General features: G+C 39.5%; 2 protein-coding genes across 4 annotated transcripts; one reads left to right on the forward strand and one right to left on the reverse strand.

Moving 5' to 3' along the window:
- The first annotated feature begins 808 nt into the window (after positions 1–808).
- On the forward strand, positions 809–9,261 carry LOC143862513 (Tetratricopeptide repeat (TPR)-like superfamily protein). 3 transcript variants are annotated; one of them, XR_013240335.1, is made up of 2 exons: positions 809–4,577; positions 9,017–9,261. XR_013240335.1 is itself a non-coding variant. In XM_077373576.1 (1 exon), exon 1 carries the CDS (start codon positions 1,499–1,501, stop codon positions 3,656–3,658), a length of 2,160 nt encoding a protein of 719 aa, XP_077229691.1. In that variant the 5' UTR covers positions 809–1,498; the 3' UTR covers positions 3,659–5,110. The 3 variants fall into 3 exon arrangements, 1 of the variants encoding a protein (XP_077229691.1); XR_013240334.1 differs by having other exon boundaries at positions 809–4,840; positions 9,017–9,260; XM_077373576.1 differs by lacking the exon at positions 9,017–9,261 and having other exon boundaries at positions 809–5,110.
- LOC143862514 (uncharacterized) lies at positions 5,513–13,892 on the reverse strand. Its single transcript, XM_077373577.1, has 5 exons — positions 13,688–13,892; positions 13,435–13,577; positions 12,789–12,918; positions 8,540–8,731; positions 5,513–5,876 (listed from the first exon to the last, which is right to left on the reverse strand). Exons 1-5 carry the CDS (start codon positions 13,835–13,837, stop codon positions 5,667–5,669), a joined length of 825 nt encoding a protein of 274 aa, XP_077229692.1. The 5' UTR covers positions 13,838–13,892; the 3' UTR covers positions 5,513–5,666.
- Positions 13,893–14,842: the final 950 nt, after the last annotated feature.

A 14,842-nucleotide genomic window follows, 5' to 3' on the forward strand; every position in this document is an offset into this window, starting at 1 on the left:
TCTGTACTGTCTTTTACTTGTTATAGTTACAGACTTACAATTTTATAGATTAAGGAAGTAATGAATTCATCTTCCCAGGTGAGTCTTTCTCTTTAATTCAATTAACTCTCGCACCCCCATCACTTTTTTTTTTCCTGGAAGATGACTTTTATTAATACCAAAGCAGGTTACAATAATAAGGGGACAAGCGGTTCTCATAATAGAAGGGAAAGATCCCTTCATCAATGCATTAGATCAAACAAAAAGATAGTCAGAGATGTTGATCATAAATGAGAGGATTGTTTATGAAGAAAAATGAATATGGATTCGCATTCATATACATGAGAATTATATAGGAACAAGAAGAATCTTTGATTCAGCAAGTCGCTAACGCATACTTGCAAGGAAGCATGCGGCTGCGAAGAAGCTACACGGGGGAACGTGGGGTTGAGGCGGAAATGCACGCTCGATGCGGCCTGCCTCAGCATGACAGAATGGCTGATAAGATAATCGACCATTCAATTAGTGGCCCCTCACTTTCATTGATCTGTTGGTTAGTTAGATCGAACGATCACTCAACTTTGAAAGTTGTTTGCGTTCAGCATGCATTGGCGGCGGCGTTTGTGTTTGGCACAAATCGACGTTTCAATCAACCCTGAGAGCCGTTCATGTTTTTCGTGTGTCGATGTGTCGTTCACATTCTGTGTGTGACGACATCCCCACCTTTTGGCATAGCGTTTGCATTGTAAAAAGTATTTTCCATCTGTTTAAAAGGCAGAGGAGCCTAAGGAAAGGAATAAGTGCCGTTCCCCTCTTCTCAGTTGCCTGAAATCCAATCACAGCCACAAAAGATGGAAATGTTTCGGTTGTCGACCACTTGAATTAAGTTTCTGATTTTGCCTCTGAGGAGGCTAGCACACCTGCACATCTCACTCACACGCTCACACACTCATTCAAGATTGGTGCACTGACTGACCACGCCGGATCGATTTTAGACCGAACACCCATTCTGTGGCACGCCCGGTGGGACTCGGACCCACAATCGCTTGATTAGAACCATGTTGAATCATTGGCATAGATAGACCCCTGCCAATCATCAAATCTCTTCTGTTGGACAGGCTTGTTACCTTGCCAAAGCTATTTTGTTAGAAAGTAAACCAAGCAATCTGTCTACCTTGCTTGGAAAAAATCATTAAGGCTGTTTAGCAATAATTTTGCCAAGTAGGGACTAATTGGCAAAACTCTCTATTTTCTTTCTAACTTGACTGGAATGAGCTCTAAAACATTGATGAGCATGATGATACAAATTCAAAATAAAAAGAGGTGTGTACCTATACAAAAAAGGGGGCCTTCAACACTCAGTCTACACTCTACACCATAGATATAAGCTTTGGTCGAGAAAACTCTAGTCAGAATTACTAGAACACTTGCAGTTCTGGCTACCATATACTGGAACAACGTCTTGAACCGCCTCTCAGCCTCTGTGGCCCACCGCCACATTCTCCTCAGTTACTCCTCCATGCTCAAGGACGGGGTTCCACCTGACCCTTACACATTTCCCACTTTACTCAAAGCATGTACTTCCCTCGGCTTGCTATCACATGGTCGCTCAATCCATCAACATATCATTGTCCACGGTTATGCTTCAGATGTCTACGTGGCCTCTTCTCTCATCCATCTCTACGCTAAATGTGGCGATTTTCATAGTGCCCAGCAAGTGTTTGACAAAATGCCCCAAAGAAATGTTGTTCCTTGGACCGCCATAGTGGGCTGTTATTCGCAGATGGGTGATGTAGATATGTCCTTTTCTATGTACAATCAGATGCGGCAACAAGGAATTCAACCCAACTCGGTTACCATTTTGAGTTTGCTATGTGGGGTTTCGCAGTTTTTGCATTTGCAATGTATACATGCTTGTGTGATTCTATCTGGGTTTGAATTCGATATCGTCGTTGTAAACTCTCTGTTGAATGTGTACTCTAAATGTGGAAGAGTAGAGGTGGCAAGGCATTTGTTTGATACAATGCATCATAGAGACATTGTTTCATGGAATTCTTTGGTTTCGGGTTATGCCTGGAACGGATATGTAACAGAGTCAATTGATCTGTTAAACAGAATGAGGCTTGGGGACGCAATGCCCGATCAGCAGACCTTTGCGTCTCTGGTATCTGTAATTGCAGAGGAGGGATCAATTGAATTAGGAAAGGTTATTCATGCTCAAATTGTAACGTCTGGATTTGAATTGGATATGCACATTGAAACTACTCTAATAGGCATGTACTTGAAATGTGGAAATGTGAACCAAGCTTTTCAGCTATTTGAAAGGATCACGGATAAGGATGTGGTTTTGTGGACAGCAATGATCTCGGGTCTTGTTCAGAATGATAGAGCCGATGCCGCACTATATGTCTTTTATCAAATGTTGAGATCAAGTTTGACGCCCTCCACTACCACCATAGCAAGTGCTCTAGCAGCTTGTGCGCAGATGGGTTCGTTCGACAGAGGAACTTCGATCCATGGCTATGTTATTACGCACAGAATTCAATTAGATGTAGCTGCCCAAAACTCTCTTCTCAGTATGTATGCGAAGTGCGGCCATCTGATAGAGTGTCAGGCTCTGTTTGATAGGATGCGCGATAGAGATGTGGTTTCCTGGAACGCAATAGTGGCCGCTTACGCTCAGAATGGCCATTTGAATAAGGCTTTCTTATTCTTCAACAATATGAGAATCGCATGTCAAAGACCTGATTCGATCACTGTCGTTTCCCTTCTCCAAGCTTGTGCTTCCCTGGGGGCGCTCTATCAAGGAAAGTGGATTCATAATTTCATCCTCAGAAACGAGCTGAGATCGTCTATCTCAATCGACACAGCTCTAATTGACATGTACTCTAAATGCGGCAACTTAGAAACTGCTCAAAGGTGTTTTGATGAAATGCAGGAGCGAGATTTAGTCTCGTGGAGTACAATCATTGCAGGATATGGGAGTCATGGCAAGGGGGAGATTGCCCTGAGAATGTACTGGGATTTTTTGCTGACCGGGATCAAGCCTAACCACATCATTTTTCTATCTGTACTTGCAGCATGTAGCCATGCAGGACTTGTTTCTGAAGGCTTAGAAGTATACCAATCTATGATAGAAAATTTCAGCACTGTACCCAAAATGGAGCACAATGCGTGTGTGGTTGATCTCCTGAGTCGAGCTGGGAGGTTGCAAGAGACATTTGAATTCATCACGAGGATGATGCCAGAGCCCACTGCAGATATTCTAGGGATACTCCTTGATGCTTGTAGGGTTCACAGAAATGTGGAACTTGGGGAAGTCATCGCGGGGCAAATCCTTGCATTGAAGCCTGACAATGCTGGAAATTACGTACAGTTGGCACACAGCTATGCTTCAAGGAATAGATGGGATGGTGTTGAAGAGGCATGGATGCGGATGAGATCCCTAGGGTTGAGAAAGGCACCTGGTTGGAGTTTCATTGAGTTACATGGGACCGTTACATTGTTCTTTGTAGATCACACCTCCCATCCTCAGTATGAGGAAATGATGTTGACTTTGAAGATATTGGGCATTGAAATGAGAGAGATGAACCTTAATTCGATGCCTGCTGGCAATAGATTTAGAAACCCAGAAACCCAAGCCCCAAAATATACTCTTGCAACCTATGGTGTTCAGTAGGGTGAGAAGTGGAAGAAATACCTTGAACACAAGGATTGGTATCAATCTCAAATACGTAGAACCATGATTGCTAACAACATGACCCTGACCTTTGCTCTCAGCTCATCAGGAACCTCTGTGACCTCAGATGGTTGAGAATCAGCAATTGATGGCATTGATCCCTCTTGAAAATTATCCTTCATGCTCTCCATGATATCCAAGATATTGACATCATCGGGTGCAGAACTACCCTTCCCTCTCTCTACCCACAAGACCCATCTGTTTAGCCCCAGAGAGATTTGAGGCAGCAGCAGTCCCCTTACAACCTGACTCCAGTAAGTCGGAAAGTGGAGAATCTAGTGCTGAACTGATAGACGAGATAATGACTCGCATTGTGGGAACCACTCTTCATCATAGATGCGAACATCTTTGCCCGTTTCAATCTCTCTGCCTTCTGCTTCTGCTCTCTTGTTAAGCACACTTTAGATGAATTTGCTTCATTGGCAGCCACAATGGCCACTGTTTTTGCAATAGCCTTGGATACTGATACATCACTGGTTATCCACACTTTTCTTTCTGATTGTCTAACAGATTCAGACAATTCAACTGGCATGGTAGAACCTGGGTCCCCATTGGAAACAGGCTTTGAGATGGAACTGTGAGAAATAAATGGAAACGAAAAAATGCCACTGCTTGAGGTGTGTCCACCCTCACTGATACTCAGACCTGTACCAGAGTCATCAAAAGATGTCCTCAGGAGGTTGTCCGATTTGGGGTCCCTTAGATCTCTAGTTGCTGCCAGAAAGATAACAACAGCATCTGCACTCACCCTACATTGTCGATTGGTGGATTTGGAAGGCTGATCCTGTACGTCCTTTGGTGCGCCAATTACCATCTTGAACTTCTCTTTCCTCTCACAATTATATGCCCCTTCCAATTCGTATGACATGTTTGCTACTTCTACAATAACTCATCTAATGCTTTGCACACATTGGCATGCACTGTACTGGCCATCTCTCAAAACAGATTATGTAGATACACCAATCTCATGAACAGCCCAGAAAATGTTTGAAGTGCATGGTAGAAGGGGCAGCTGCAACTGAATTTTGATGAAAGAACAAAGACACGACACCCCTACCCATGCTAGACTCAGGGTGTCATATCTAGTCAAAGCAAAGCTAATTAGCATTTCTATTGGGATTGGTACACTCGCACATCTACCTATTGTAGTGTTATACATCAATTATGAAGCCGTAATTGCTATCAGATGGCTCAAACTTATGCAATTAGCTCTCTTTTCTTTCCTGGACAATGGGCTTTTTTTTCCCAAAATCCCTTGTGATTGAGCATTTTCATTGAACATTCACCACTGGATCTATCATATTCATAACGGGCTGATACTTCAGCAGATAATTTGGTAAATTGTAAACGGTTTGAAATTGAAGTTCTACAATTAATCTTCTGTTTGTGCCAGACTTGTAACAATCATTAGCTTTGCTCTTGCTCCGAGTTATTGTCCATATCTTGTTTATTTAATAAATTGACCACTGCTTGTGAAAAAAATAATTAAAAAAAGATCCAGACCATCCAATTGGTGGCCTGTAGCGATCTGTTAACAACTGATCAGATGGCTAGGATCATCTGATTGATGCAATTTGGACTCTAGCCCATCCATAGCAGAGCCCATTGGATGCACAATTTTGATAGCGGGGCACCTCATATACGGCGCAGCGCCAAGCTGATTGCAAATTCAGGAGTATGAGTCTTATAGATCCCATGGAACCCAAGATGTTAAAGCAAAACTGTGCGATTTCGGTACTTAACACACCAAAGCCCCAACAAAGGATGACTCCTTTCAGATCCAAAGTCAGCCTATTGATAGAACACCAATCATATCTATATCAGTAATTCAACTCTAAACATCATAAATCTTCATACACACATAGATTTTATAGAGAGCCGGTCTTTAAGTAGAGATACTTCATAAACTTTAAAAAAGATAGTTTACGATAAAAATGGTGTAAGCTAGTCATGGAGATAAGTAGCGAGACATCCAAGAACGAAAACGAGACCATGCCAACTCAACAGCTTCATTGCCCTCATGGTACATCCCCATTTCCTTCCTCCTCTTGACACCATCAGAGGATCTGTTCATAAAGGCATGCCCAATGCCAGGGTAGATATGCAGCTCACAAGGAACGGCTGCGGATTTCAGTTTTTCGTCCAGAGCCTTAGCAGCCTGAAAACAAAAATGGAAAGCAAAGAACAAATGAAAATATATAAACAAGAGTTTGAGAGGTTTAATTCCTAGCAACTTCAGTCTTACACCAGTTATATCCATGCACAACAAATAAATATCAAACAGCAATTTCTCTGCGTGATATTATAGAATCTATACATAGTAGCCATGAGGACCGGGTTTTTAATCCATTTCCTTTAATAATATTCTTGCCTTTGCTCTAAGAAAAAAAATTCCAGTGACTGTGCTTGCAAGTTCTTTCTATAGAATCTACAATAATATAAAGAGTAATGTGCTGTCGTCCTATCTCTCATTACAACAAACAAATATGTCTAAGCTTTCAACTGTTTTGTTGACCATTACTTCTTTATGTAGGGCAGCTTTCTTCCTTCTACATGCGAAGTGCACCCCACAAAATTTCATTGGTTACTTTTATCATTCTTTTGTTCTTTTTCAGGAATTGGCCTACCTCTGGCATTGCTCAACTAGTTTCTCTTTCAGTTCTTGTTCTAGCAACCTTGTCTCAACCCCCATATTAGTTCAGGCCTTATCTGTAGCACACTTCCATGCACGGATATAGCCTTCATATTTTTTTGTTTATGGTAAGTTAACTAGCGTATTGAGTTTGCCATTACTTTTTTACTATCTTGAGCATAATTTCAAAACTCCCCCGCGTCGACTCCCTTATACATTGGCCACGTCTTTGTCCGAGTCCATGTTTTGTCCTATAAAGTCAATGGAAATTTCTCTGACTCTCCCGAGTTATGACTGTGCCAACCTAGTGCACAGCTGTGCCAACCAAGAATTCGACCGCGTTGTGCTGAGTCGACTAGGATTTGCTTTGGCCCCGTTATGATCCGCATTCATGTTTTGAAACAGTGATCTTGAGTAATCTTTGGTGACTCTCAGACACAGTTTTAAAACTCCCCCGCGTCACCATGGACTCCCCCGAGTTGACTCTACCGAATTATGACCCCATGAACCAAGTACTCAGCCATGTTAGCCTGAGTACTTGATCACGTCGTGCCGAGTCGACTAGGATTTTCTTCGGCCGCATTCCGCACCGCATCCACGTTTTAAAACACCGCTCTCCCAAGTTGATAGTCATTTAACACTCAAGCCTTTGCAATTTTAAGACAGTTTGAAAAGTAATTTTTTAGATGAAGAAAACATAGATCAATTCCTTCATAATTTGCTCAAAAAAATTGAAGTATTATCTCACATACTCAAAACTTCATGAGCAACTTCATATAGCCTTCATATTTTTTTGTTTATGGTAAGTTAACTAGCGTATTGAGTTTGCCATTACTTTTTTACTATCTTGAGCATAATTTCAAAACTCCCCCGCGTCGACTCCCTTATACATTGGCCACGTCTTTGTCCGAGTCCATGTTTTGTCCTATAAAGTCAATGGAAATTTCTCTGACTCTCCCGAGTTATGACTGTGCCAACCTAGTGCACAGCTGTGCCAACCAAGAATTCGACCGCGTTGTGCTGAGTCGACTAGGATTTGCTTTGGCCCCGTTATGATCCGCATTCATGTTTTGAAACAGTGATCTTGAGTAATCTTTGGTGACTCTCAGACACAGTTTTAAAACTCCCCCGCGTCACCATGGACTCCCCCGAGTTGACTCTACCGAATTATGACCCCATGAACCAAGTACTCAGCCATGTTAGCCTGAGTACTTGATCACGTCGTGCCGAGTCGACTAGGATTTTCTTCGGCCGCATTCCGCACCGCATCCACGTTTTAAAACACCGCTCTCCCAAGTTGATAGTCATTTAACACTCAAGCCTTTGCAATTTTAAGACAGTTTGAAAAGTAATTTTTTAGATGAAGAAAACATAGATCAATTCCTTCATAATTTGCTCAAAAAAATTGAAGTATTATCTCACATACTCAAAACTTCATGAGCAAGTTATAAATGAAAACTTACATATTTTCCTACAGATATATTCCCAGATCTTTCCTAAGCCTTAAACGCACCCTAGATTAATGTAAATTTTGACCACACCATTAACACTACAAATGCATTTTCACATGGTATCATAAGATCCATTATTTTTCAGCAAGATTGTCCAAGGAAAATCTTCTTTTGGTCTTCAGATAAGACATGTATATTTCAAGAAGTGATATGATGCTTACACATTGTGCATGAATGGGTGAAATAAAATCTGAGGAATTTTCACAAATTTCATAAATCTTATTGAAGGGATAGAAATGTGTTTATAGCTTATTTTCTGTACGCCAGATGCATGTATCCTTATTCACTTTAAAAAAATAAAATAAAGAATCATAATTGCTCCCAAGTTCACCATTGACATAATTAATTTCATTTAGATCTATTCACACAATAAAACAATAAGCTCACTCTAATGAAATAAAAGAAAAAGTTTCTCATGCAAGGACTTTAAACATTTGGAGTTGCACTAGTGTAACCAAGAGTATAAATGTGTTTCCACATCCAAAATTTCAGAATAAAAAATCTAAACTGTGTTTTACTTTGACTCAAATTGAGTTTCATCAACATTCTTCAAATTTAGAGTATGAGCATCTTCTAAACAAGCCAGATAAGGAAACATAAATAATTTTAAAAAGAGAGTACATTACAAAATGTAAATATAATTATCTAACGTAAAACTGTAAAGTAGAACAAAGATACCGTGATGTCTGAAAAGCCGACAGCGTTATCAAGCTCTCCAAAATGAGCCTGCACGGGTGCCTTAACCATTGAGGGATCTGCAAGCTCTGACGAGGGGACCCCATAGAAGGCAACAACAGCATCAACCTCGGGGACAAGAACAGCACTTGCAATGGACAGAGCACCACCCATGCAATATCCTGTCACACCTACCTAATTGAAACCCAAAATAAAGTAGAAGGCTTAGGCATAACCATTGTTTTGAAAATCTTACTATTTACGGTTCGATTTACGATTCGATTTACGATTCTTAGGCAAAATGATTTGAATCCCATGATTGAATCTTAATATGTATGAATCTTATGTTTTTTTATTGAATCTTACGATTCGATAGTAAATCGTACGATTCATACGATGTATGCGATTTATCCAAATTAAGCTTTGTATAAAAAAATATGTCTTTCTTTCAAAAGATCTCATTTCCTTTCTATATTACAGGAAGCCTTTGACATCCCTCCCATTAGAAGGAAGAAGACAGAGGAGGAGTAGGACTTCGAACGAATCGAAACCAATCGAGCACAAATCATTTGTTGAGGGCATTACTCACATCGAGGTGGGAGTCGAGGTGGGAGACTACCATAATAAAGACAACATTGATTCCCGTCTTTTATGATTGATATTTATCATTTGATGTTTGAGACTTTGAGAATTGATATGATCTTGTGTCTTTTTTTAAAGATTATTAACCAAGATGCATGGGTTTGGATGAGAATTAGATGATTAGTATGTGTCAAGTTTGTCAGTAAACAAGTAAACAATTCATATTCTGATATTGAATGGTAATCATGATAGTTTCTGTTTGAATTAATGAATTTTGATGAAAAATGAATAATTGGCTTATTTTATTCTTTAATTTATTTATAATTCTTTATTATACATAGTTTTTATATTTTTGAATGAATCTTACGATTTACGATAAGATTTATAATCCGATACGATTCGACCCCGATTACGATTTACGATTCAATTCCGATTTTCAAAACATTGGGCATAACAACAATTCAAATCAATTCAATTAAAAGCATTGCTTTATTTGAAATGAAGTTTAAATTCATCTATTGTAATATTTGAGCTTTTCAGAAAGGTTTTCATATTATACTTGAGACATGACAACTTTATTATCAAAATGTTTGGAAGTGTATAAGCATATGCAAAGCAGTTACACCGAGGGCAAAGACTGTGCAGTACATGTGTCAATCTTAGTGCTTCTTTGGCTAGAAAATCTGTTATTTTGTTCACCTCAGATTACATGATTAGACGACACTTATAGCCCACTCTCCACATCCATGATCTCCTCAATGATGCTAGCTAATCTCCACAGCCAGAATCATCTTCAATGATCACATGGTGGAATTACTTGAATCTTCTTTCATTACCAGCTCCGGCATGGTATAAGTGGAAGGAGGCGACAAAAGGGTTAAGTGAAACAAAAATGGAGGTATCTATAAAATGCAGAACTGAGCATCGATTTGAGGTAATTACAATTTAAAGATTGAAGAGGCTGTTTATGTCCAAATATTTGAATGAAATAAAATATGGCACAGACTGCACAAGTTATGTGTGAGCATGCTGAAGATGGGAACGTACACATGGGAAACCAAAATCAATGTTTAAGAACTCAACTCAGAGAAGAACTCAACATACAATTTGAGTCTACTCAACTGAAGTCAATGTTGTCTGTCCGAGTTAAATGAGTCAATAGAAATAGTAGAACTGAGAAAATCAGTGCTACACTAAGTTCAGATGCTGCTGTATCTCAACATAAAGCTTTCAACAGCATACTTTGCCCATTTGTTAACCCCAATCTTTTTGAATGTGGGAAACTCATCCCACTAAAAAGGAGTGTGTCTTCCTCATCTCATGGCATCGAGTAAAGAACCCACAAGGAGGGCAATGACCCCAAAAACATCACATTGTGTTCAATGAGGCAAAAGATTGACCTTTCTTGAATGGTGACGATTTATTAAAATGAAACAGCAAAAGCGCCTCAACTGAGCTGGTTAAGGATAACACCCAAACAAAAAAAAAAGAAATTATTGATAGTTTGTGGCATGTAAAAAAAAGCCTCATTCGTCATGGACATGGAATTCCCAATGGAAGATACGTTTCTTTCCTGATTAGTTTCTTTGCAGTTCATGAGTTTTTTTTTTTTTTTGGGGGGGGGGGGAGATTCTAGCATTTTCCATGAGTTACAAATTAATTTTTCTGGAGAGCCAATTCAGAGTTAGGAGGAGGAATCTTTGAGTGGAGAACAAATGCCTACTTTTGTAATATATAGAAAGGGGCTTCGGGGCCCTTATGCCCCCAAGCCCCTCTGCCTTCATCCACTGCCAAAGCCATGGTCTGTTAATTATGTGGTGAAGGGACAGAAAATAAGTCCTTTGAACTCTATTGATGAACATTTCTTCGAAGTCTCAGAGGATAGGATTGATGCATTATGTGTTCTTTATGAAGCTTGCAAGCTGACTGAGTAGAAATACCGCTGTTTCTTTATTGGAAATTCAGACATAAGAGAGCTGACCGATGGGGCTCCGCTCTTATTCTTTCACATAGTTGAGCTCTGTTTGCAGAAATGTATCAAAGCAGGGGTAACAAAGGTAAACTGTTTTTACAGATAGGAAAGATGGGCTGTAGCAAGGGGTAATGAAAGAGGGTTTTGGGTTTGCAGTGCATGATTGTTACATCAGTGGGACGCCTTGTCCCCGTGAATGTAATCTGATTAGTGCTTAATAAAGTCATTATCTTTCAAAAAAAAAGGACACGAGAGCTGACTCCAAATATCTTGCCTACTGGGTCAAGTGGATGTGGAGAGAACTTCTGGATTGTTGTTGAAGGAACATCATTAGTGTTAAAGATGAAGGGATTGCAACGGAAGCAAAGAATCTGGCTGGTAGAAAAAGTCTGTCCAAGTCGAGATGAATGAAGGATATTCAAGACATTGTGGCTTTAGACAACCAAATTTTGAGCTGAATTCACGTATAAGATCTCTTAATACCATATTTGACAGCGCAACTGACAAGTTATAAAGATGCTGTTGTCAATACTTCTGATGATAACGATTCTCATGGCCGGACAGTACATTCTGATTACATGTGATATGCAAGGATAGAGAACTTATGAATTATCATGATGGGCCATGGAAACCGAAGAATACGGTGGTGGTACACGGTTTGGATTTGAACAAAGGATTCCCAAAGAGTTGGAATCACTGGGAACAGCCTTTCTGGCAGAAAAGGCCAGTATAGACATCCCAAAGGTCGATGTTTATGTTACATCAAGATATGAGTCTTGGGGAGAAACATCATCATACCATTAGTGGTATACTGATGGGATACAGAAAACCCCAAAAGTTAATGGCATTTAGAAAAAAAGCAAGGAATAAAAGATATAGTAAAATGAAAAGAGGTAAGCTGCCGAGATAGAACCAAACCATTTCAGAAAGAAGGAAGAAAGATAGAAGGTATGCCCCTGACTTCAAACTCACAAGATCAAAGCAAAAAGGTGAAAAAATGCAAAACAAAGAAGAAACTCAAAAGGAGGAAATTAATGAACAAAACTTCGCTCCAGAGCAGTCTGGAGGAACTTCCTCCAGCACCCTCTAATAGCAGGGGGTGTGGAAATATCAAATCCATGGCTACTTTTTATTTTCGAAAGGAATTGATATTTCCACACCCCTTACTATCACACTATTTGCAAGGGGTCTGGAAGAACTTCCTCCAAACCAGTCTGGAGCCAAGTTTTATTCGAAATATACTTCCTGCAGAGAAAGAGGAAGACAGATAAAAGGAAAGGGGAGCAAAACCTTGGGACCAATATACCTTTAGATGAGGATCCCCACCTCAAAGAATGGCAGGTTCATGAAGATGAGCTTGAACTGTCAACAAGTGCCTAGTTTATATGCAGATATGCTTATTTAGAATATTCGAGCTTGAGCCTCAAGACAATTATAAAAGTTCAAAAGCAAATACCAATCTCTCATCAACAAGAGTCGAGCCTTTATTATCCTATTCAGAGTCAAACTGCGGTCACGAATCAGTCTAGATCTCAGCAATTCACATAAAAAATAAGACCAACTTCTTGATTAAGTAATGATCACAGATCATATTCTAAAAGCCAACACACACCAACAAAAACAAGCTAAGGCAATAAAGCATCTACAAATGGGTCATCCCCAACAGATACTAAGACAACAACAGTAGCTAATACGCACCTTGTTACAACCATTTTCCTTGAGCCAGCTAACTGAAGCACGTATATCCTCAACAGCGCCTTTCCAATCAAGACCTCCCATTAAATGCTGTGCTTCGGCCATATCCAAAGCAACCTTGCCACGATACAAACTGAACAAACAAACACAATCATAACCAAAAGTAGAATCCTAATGCCTAAATTAACAAAGAGAAGTAACCAATTTTTAGATGCAAGTTGAGTTTCCCAATAAAACCCCACTTCTTGCAAGAAGAATACACAGCAAAAACTACCAAAAGTAGAATCCTAATGCCTAAATTAACAAAGAGAAGTAACCAATTTTTAGATGCAAGTTGAGTTTCCCAATAAAACCCCATTTCTTGCAAGAAGAATACACAGCAAAAACTACCAAAAGTAGAATCCTAATGCCTAAATTAACAAAGAGAAGTAATCAATTTTTAGATGCAAGTTGAGTTTCCCAATAAAACCCCATTTCTTGCAAGAAGAATACACAGCAAAAACTACCAAAAGTAGAATCCTAATGCCTAAATTAACAAAGAGAAGTAACCAATTTTTAGATGCAAGTTAAGTTTCCCAATAAAACCCCATTTCTTGCAAGAAGAATACAGAGCAAAAACTTGGTTTGGGGGGGGGGGGAGAAATCATACTCTGGAATGAGTGTTTTGTATCCGGAATCGAATTTGGAAATGTCCAAAGCATGGTTTTTGATCTCAAAATCGACCCCCCACCATTCCTGCAAAACCACTATACCAGGAGCGTTGTCTTTGCCAACCACGTAAGCATCAAATATCTGAAGAAAATCAATGATCGGAGAATAACAGATAGATGGGTGTTATTAACTTTTAGAATTCCCAAAAGTAAGAGAGGGAAATGATATGTATGTGCAATCACAGCACTCACTGTGTTGTCGCCTCTGCTAATTTGGACTTTCTGAAAGTGGGAATTTGCGGAGTCTGCCATGGAACGAATTGGAGTGCGGAGAGCAGAGATTACAGAGGGTCGTACAAGGGTTCTCGAGGAGAGAGTTATGGCGGCCACTACCAAGGACATTCTTTTTATACTCTTATACGCTTATACGCTTATTGGCTAGAGAGAGGACTTTTTGGAACTATCAAACAATCATCTTCTTAAGAAAGTAGCCGCAGGATATTTTTTTTTTTAGGGAAAAGTGAGCGTACTCGGTCGAGTACTTGGTCGGTTAAAAACAGTGGGGGCCCACATTTTTTGGGTGATCTAAACTATTCAAGGTCCTTACCTAGATACCTAGATAGGGTGTCCATAAAAAATCAGCCCCGTAATATCATCTTAACCTATCCAAAAGTAAAGGGAAAAATGGGCAGATTTGTTGACAAACTGTGTTTGTCCATTTTTCCCTCCACATTTGGATGGGTTATGATAATCTTATGGATCTGATTTTTTGTGGACACCATCTTTCATAATTGTAGCTTCAGCCAATGTGTTGGTATTTACATTATAGAAGTGAGAGAAAGCAAATCTGACCATACTATTATTATCTCCGATAATACTTCAGTACCAGATTGTCTATAGCTGCACCGTTGACATTTAGCTTCAAAAATCGCGACTAGGTTTTTTTCTAGTAAACCAAAGACAATTTATTCATAATTGGATCTTTAATTCTAATGCTAACCTGTTCTAGAGTTAATCTTTCCATGAGGTTGCATTTGGACGTCGTTTTTGTGTTATCTCCTAGATCCTTGAGTCATGTTCTGATTTTATTTTTAATTTCATTAGTATGCATCTTTTGATTTTTCATTCTTCTTTTATATCTTTCTAATATGAATTATGATAGATGGGGAAATTTTGATGATATTAATATTGAATGATGAGTTGCCTTTCTTACCTTTTCATACCAAGATTGAATTCTATTTTTAATGGATTGGCTAGAGATCAAAGAATAAAAGAAGCTCCAAAGATCATTAGCCGAATTGCTTTTAGGGAATTGCTAGCGTACATCGCAAAAGGATTTTCGAGGCTAGTCTGTCACATGTCAGACCAACCACCTCGTGAATGAAGGCAACAGCTTTTGTTCCCATT

This window comes from Tasmannia lanceolata, unplaced genomic scaffold, assembly GCF_043159265.1.
Source record: "Tasmannia lanceolata isolate RefF3 unplaced genomic scaffold, GAP_Taslan_0.1 ptg000037l, whole genome shotgun sequence".
Lineage (NCBI taxonomy): Eukaryota > Viridiplantae > Streptophyta > Magnoliopsida > Canellales > Winteraceae > Tasmannia > Tasmannia lanceolata.